The following is a 7,284-nucleotide window of genomic DNA, read 5'->3' on the forward strand; positions in this document are numbered from 1 at the left end:
AATGAGACTTTTGTAAAGTATTTTTAGATTTTTAATTTATGGAATAAAATAAAAATTTCCATAACAGTACAATAAATAGGTGATTGTACATAAAATTGCAAGTCTACTATGTATAACTTGCTATTCCTTAATTTCTTTTATTTTTTTAATTATTTTTTTTAATTTTCAAAACATATGCATGGATTATTTTTCAACACTGACTGGACTGTTTTCAAAATCCACTCCCCTTCCCCTTTTCCCCTCCCTAGATGGCAAGTAATCCAATATATGTTAAATATATATGTATATATAATCTAATATATGCATACATATTTATACAATTATCTTGCTGCACAAGAATCAGATCAAATGAATTGGACTTGCAACTAAAAAAACTAGAAAAAGAACAAATTCAAAACCCCAAATTAAATACCAAATTTGAAATTCTGAAAATAAAAGGGGAGATTAATAAAATTGAAAGTAAGAAAACTATTGAATTAATAAATAAAACTAAGAATTTTATGAAAAAATAAAATATATAAATCTTTAGTTAATTTGATTAGAAAAAGGGAAGAAGAAAAGCAAATTGTTAGTCCGAAAAATGAAAAAGGAGAACTTTCCAGCAACGAAGAAGAAATTAGAGCAATAATTAGGAGTTATTTTGCCCAACTATATGTCAATAAATTTGCTAATCTAAGTGAAGTAGAGGAATACCTACAAAAATATAGATTGCCAGATTAACAGGAGAGGAAATAAATTACTTAAATAGTCCCATTTTAGAAAAAGAAATAGAACAAACTATTAATTAGCTCTCTAAGAAAAAATCTCCAGGGCCAAATGGATTTACATGTGAATTCTACCAAACATATAAAAAGCAATAAATTCCAACATATGCAAACTATTTGAAAAAATCGGGAAAGAAGTCCTACCAAATTCCTTTTATCTTAATTTTATTTTATTTTATTTTATTTGCTTAGGCAATTGGGGTTAAGTGACTTGCCCATCTAGGAAGTGTTAAGTGTCTGAGGTCAAATTTGAATTCAGATCCTCCTGACTTGTAGGTACTCTATTCACTGCACTACCAAATTGTTTTTATGACACATATACGGTATTGATACCTAAACCAGATAGGATAAAAACAGAGAAAGAAAATTATAGAGCAATTTCCTTAATGAATATTAATGCAAAAATCTTAAATAAAATATTCCTTGATTTCTTGAAATATTGCTCCAAACTTTGGAACTACTTGACCATCTCTTAAATGCAAATTGCTCTGGCTTTCATTGATTTGTCAACAGTAGATCCCAATCCAACCTTCTCTTGGTCACTGTATGGTTCTGATATCTCAGAGTGAATATAAATAGCAATTGTTTCTGTTTTGGTCAGAATCCTCTTTCAGGTTTTTTTTTGTTTTGTTTTTTCTTTTTTCTTTTGTTTTTTGACTAGATAAAAGAGGCCATTCTTTGCCTCATTTTTTACCTAACCTTAATCATTAGAATGGGCATTGCCTCAGTCAAACAGAGTCCTGGGAATTCCCTTATGTTTCCCACTGCATCTGGGTCCATCTCCAGTCATCTTGATCTACATCCTGCCACTGGACCCAGATGTCTCCAGAGGAAAGAATGAGGCTGGTGACTCTGTACAGCCCTGACTCACTTAAATCCAATTCACTTGCAAGTCTTGATATAACCTTCCTGATGTTATTAGCTTCTTTGGAACAAAGGACAAACAGCAACAATAAAATTATTGTGCAAATTTCTTCTTTTTTTCTTCCCTCCATCCCCTTAAAGATGGTTACTGTTAGACACAAATAGGTGTGTATGTATTTACACATATGTATGTAAAATTATTTTATATATTCTTTGTATATATATGCACACATATAAATGTTTGCTATTATTATTATTTCATTTTATGATACTACTCTCTTACAGAGATGCAATGATTCCTTTAAATTTCCTTTGGGAAGAACAGCTAAGTGGTGCAATGGATAGAGCACCAACCCTGAAGTCAGGAGGACCTGAGTTCAAATCTGGTTTCAGACACTTAATACTTCCTGGCTGTGTGACCCTGGTCAAGTCACTGAACCCCCAGTTGCCTCGGGGAAAAAATTTCCTTTGGGAATTTCTATGAATGAGACCTATACAACTCTATCCCTTCCATTTGTCCCTTTTAATGGTGGCCTCATAGCTGTTCCTGCGGTCTCCCTTTCCCCTCCTCACAATGCATAACAATCAGCAACCCTCAGGTTCCTGCCTCAGCAAATGGGCCAGAAGACATTTTTGCTGTCACTACTGCTCTCCTTATCAAGAATTTATAAATCACTTGGCATTTTCACAGTGTTCCACAGCCATTATTTACAGCAGAAAGAAAGGAAATGTCATCCATCTATGTTATTAAAACAGGACCGGACTTGGAGAACCGGCGGGAGCATGGGCAGCCAGTACACAGACACATCCACAACCGGGAGCACTTTGTGAACTTTGACGGTGGCTTGGGGGTGTCTGGGACGTGATGGATCTGGGGCTGGGGTGGGATGGATATTGGAACAGCCAGAGGTTCGGAGACCTTACGGCAGAGGTGTATAAACCCTTGTCAGGTCGTGTGAGTGTGGAACCCAAGGTGAATAGGTATCCATCAAAGAAGGCTCCCCTGGGACACCATTACCTGCTTATCTGCTCTGTCAATGGTTTCTATCCCAGGGACACTGAGGTCAGGTCCTTCCTGAATGAGCAAGAGAAAACAGCTAGAGTGGTGTCCACAAGCCTGATCAGCAATGGAAACTGGACTTACCCGGTCCTGGTGATGCTGGAAATGACCCCCAAGCGTGGAGAAGTCTACACCTGCCAAGTGAAGCCCTTCAGCCTTCAGAGACCTGTGTCCCCTGGACCTCTTTCAGCCTCCCTCTCATATTTGGAGACTCCCTGCTTGTGTCCAAGAGGTTAGCCCTTCTGACCCATTCCCTGGAATAGTTCCTTCCCTGAACCTTTTACTCTGTCTGTATTCTTTGGCAATCTCCCCCCCCCAGATATTCAAGGACCACCACCCCCATCCCTTTCTTTCTATACTGATATTTTATCCATTCTTATCTCTTGAGCCTTCACCCCAATAATTTGAAGACTGAGCTTGATGACATGGAGAAATGGGGAAACAGGGGGAAGAAACGCCAGCAATTGGGATTTGTGGAATCTGTCAAAAGTGTGAAATGCCTCCAGAGGTAAAGATTTCCATCCTTTTCATCCTAGGTGCCTCTTTTCCAGTCCCTTCCATAATTCCTGCAGAGAGCAAATACCCAGCAAGCTATTGATCTTCCTCTACATTTCTTGACATTATGGGGATACCAATGGCTGTCCCAGTCTGTTTTCCCAGACGTCCTTAGCTTTCCCTGTGGGCTGAGCCCACCTCATTCTGGTCATCTCTCTGATGACTTTCCTTCTATTATTTCTGCTGAGTTCTTTGATGATATGTTATAGCTTATGCTTGCCTGCCATATGTCTCCCCACTGTACTTTTAACAAATTAAAGTTTTAGTAATATCAAAAAAAAAAACCCCACCAAACTAGGGTTGACTTTAAAAAGCAGTCAATACTCAAATACTAAATGAATTCAGATCTCAGACCTAGAAAGCTCTTGCCCAGAGCAAGATCTGAAGAAATACTTTTTCTACAAAGTTTCAAGACAAAACATAATAAAACCTGAAAATGATGGGGCTGAAATTTAGTGAACGGCAGCTTAGTGAGATGATAGCACGGACTTGGCACAAGGAAGTTATATCAATACTAAGGAATATGGCAGAGATCTGGAGAAGGTGGTATATTTCTTTTGTCTGTCATTTTAATAGCAAGAAAACTCCGCAACCTATAGGAACCCATGTGTAATAGCAATTTTCTATCCAAGACAATTGATTTTGTTCCCTTTACGTTGTTTATCAGGGAGTTAATGCAATTTTTGAAGATGGGCTGAGGTGTAATGAAAGGATCCTGCTGAAAGAACTGACCTTTTGTAAGAAAAGTAGATAAAATTTGCTGCAATCACCATGATGAAGCCACTCTCTGAAACTTAATATTTTGAAAGCCTTTCCCTTCCGGAGCATCATAGACCCATAATGTTTTGCAGAAAGAGCCTCTTTTCTTGAGTTTTATGACTCAGAGTGCATTCACTATTGAAATGATCATCTCTTCTTTCAAATGGATGGAGGAAGGCAGAGAAATCACTGTGCATATGGTAGGCACTCATTAATAAAGCAGGGAAGACAAGAACAACACAAAGAAGGAAGAGAGTCCTATATAAACTTTGACAGGAAAGACAAGTCTCAGAACAGGCTGAGGCTGGCAAAGCATGCTATTTTTAGCTAAGATCAAAGTGGGAGGTTTATTTACTGACGGTAAGTAGGATGGTGATAATGGCTACCACTAGAGCAAAGGAAAAATTACTCAGTTGCTATTTTATTTCTGTTTTCTTGGAAATCTGTGATCAGTCTCGAAAGAATGGTCAACAAATGGTCAGAAGGCAATTGAAATCCCAAATAAATGAGGAAGTGGTAGGTGCTGATATTGAATTCAAACTTCAGAATTAAGTGAACTATGTCTACAAGTGCTGGGAGAATTAGCAAATATGACTGCTATCCATGATCAATGAGCCCTGAAAAAATATAAAGAAAAGAAATTAACTGAAAAAAGTTGAAAATTGATGTACCAAAGAAAGTCATCTTGATTTTCAAAATGAGAGAGGAGTTGTCAAAGAAGAGGTCATTCGATTCCAAAAGACTCATGATGGAAAATGTTATCCACATGCAGAGAAAGAACTGGTAGAGTCTGAATGCAGATGCACTGTTTTTACTTTCTTTGGTTCCTTTTGTGGTTTTTTTCCTTTTGTTCTGTTTCTTCTTTTACAATATGACTAAGGCAGAAATATGTTTTACTTGATTATACATATATATAATCTATATCAAGTTGCTTGCTATCTTGGAGAGGGAAAGGGGGAAGAAAAGAGAGAGACATTTAGATATCTAAATCTTATAAAAATGAATGCCAAAAAATGAGTTACTGAGCTTGACCTTGACTCGTGAAAAATTCTAGAATATATCACAGGAAGCTATTTAGCATTTATAAATGAAAGAACAGTGATCACTAAGAACCAACCAGGCTTCATAAAGCCAAATGTGTTGAGGACTATAGGTCCTCTGTCTAATATAGCTTCATAAAGATCATAAAAAATTGAATTTTCTTTTTGGACAGCAAACCAGAGAAATGCCATAGACTCAGTATAGCTGAATCTTAGCCAGTCATTTGACAGAGCCTCTAATGGTACCTTTTGAAGAGTTAAGAGTTTGGCCAAGTGAATTATCATCTAATTGAATAGCTAGACCCAATGGATGGATATCAATATGTACAGAAGCTTCAAGTAGAATGTCCCAAAGGATATGAAATGGCATTAAGATTTTCAGTATTTTGTTTTGTTAAAAGTTAAGATGAATATATGACTAGCAAATATATGAAAATGTTACATCACCCAAATCTGGGAGGAATCATTAACACAGAGGTGACAGAGCCTGAACACAAACGCAGTTGGATCTTGAATCTAAAAACAGTTGGATGCTGAATACTAACAGTTAGTTCAAAAAATCAATTGCATATTATTGTCAGTTTTTGCCAAATCAATGTGCATTGTCAATCAGTAAATATTTATTAGGAACAGTTGAGTGGCAACATAGATAGAGCTCTAGGTCTAGAGCCAGGAATACCTGAGTATAAATTTGGCCTCAGATACCAGCCATGTGAGCCTAGGCAAGTCCCTTAACCACTGTCTACCTTGATTTCCTCAACTGTAAGATGGCATAATAATTTTTTCTTTTCTTTTTTATTAAAGCTTTTTATTTACAAAACATATGCAGGGGTAATTTTTCAATAATCACCCTTGCAAAACCTTCTATTCCAAATTCCCCCCCCCTTCTCCCACCCCTTCCCCTAGATGACAGGTAGTCCAATACATTAAATATATTAAAATATATGTGAAGTCCAATATATGTATACATATTTATACAGTTATCTTGCTGCACAAGAAAAAATCAGATCAAGAAGGAAGAAAAAAAACTGCTAAAGAAAACAAAATGCAAGCAAACAACAACAGAGAAAGTGAGAATGTTATGTTTTGGTCCACACTCAGTTCCCACAGTCCTCTCTCTGGGTAGGGATGGCTCTCTTCATCACTGAACAAGTGGAACTGGTTTGAATCATTCCATTATTGAAGAGCCACATCAAGATGGCATAATAATAGCACTTACCTCACAGGGTTGTTGTGAGAATGAAATGAGATGATATTTGTAAAGTGCTTAGCACAGTGCCAGCACGCGGTAGGCTTTTACTAAATATAAGGGAGGAAAGGAGAAAGGGAGGGAGGGAGAGAGGAAGGAAGAAAAAGGAAGGAAGGAAGGAAGGAAGGAAGGAAGGAAGGAAGGAAGGAAGGAAGGAAGGAAGGAAGGAAGGAAGTCTGGGGCTGAACATTTTCTAACTCTACAGCAATTACTCCTGTTGTCTAGATTTTTAACTCCAGCTTTTGCCTGAGGAAATCTAGTCTAGATTTATTTGCTCATTAAGAAGCCTTCCATATTTTTGTATAAATGCCTCAGGTTTTTGAAATGTCAGTAAACATTCTCAACAAAGTAATCAGCAACTCCCATAGAAAGTTATCAAGGCAAAGTTATAACAGCCCCTGGCTCTCTAGATTGACTTGGAATTCCAGATCAATTTTTTTCTTCTAACTTTGTATTGACGCCTCTTGTTTTTACCCCCAATTATGTCCTGAATGAATGAATGAAATGAGAAGAGGAAGCAGTAAGCTAGCCCATTTGCCATCCTCTGCTTTCACAATCTGACTGACCCACCTCCTTCTCCTGATATTATTTTTCCCTGTTTGTCAAGGGTTATTCCCAATTCAACTATTCAGTACTATATTTATACTAAACTACAAAGTGAAGGACTGAAAGAAGGCAAGTGATTTCAATCATAGGGGAACTCCCAGATGAGGAAACTTCCTCATTAATGCTGGAGATCACCTTCTCTTTAATTTATTGTCATCCAGAATTGCATAGAATACTGAAAGAGTAAAGAACTTGTTCAAAGTCACACAGCCAGAATGTGTTAAATGCTGGACTCAAACCCAGATCTTCCTGACTTTAAGACCAGCTTGCTAAACACTATTCATAGGTTTTAGAGTTAAAGCATCCTTAGAGACCTTAGAGTCAAATCCTTTCATTTTCTATGAAAAGAAGCTAAGTGACTTATTTGGGGTCCCATGGCTAGAAAGT

The 7,284-nt window shown here is 37.2% G+C and overlaps 1 protein-coding gene across 1 annotated transcript; it reads left to right on the top strand.

The window, feature by feature from the left end:
• Positions 1-2,356: 2,356 nt before the first annotated feature.
• On the top strand, positions 2,357-2,925 carry LOC127538517 (HLA class II histocompatibility antigen, DP beta 1 chain-like). Its single transcript, XM_051962330.1, is given in 2 exon segments — positions 2,357-2,477; positions 2,480-2,925. Coding segments are annotated over 2 exon segments (567 nt in total).
• The last annotated feature ends 4,359 nt before the right edge of the window (positions 2,926-7,284 follow it).

The sequence above is a fragment of the Antechinus flavipes genome, chromosome 5 (assembly GCF_016432865.1).
Source record: "Antechinus flavipes isolate AdamAnt ecotype Samford, QLD, Australia chromosome 5, AdamAnt_v2, whole genome shotgun sequence".
NCBI lineage: Eukaryota > Metazoa > Chordata > Mammalia > Dasyuromorphia > Dasyuridae > Antechinus > Antechinus flavipes.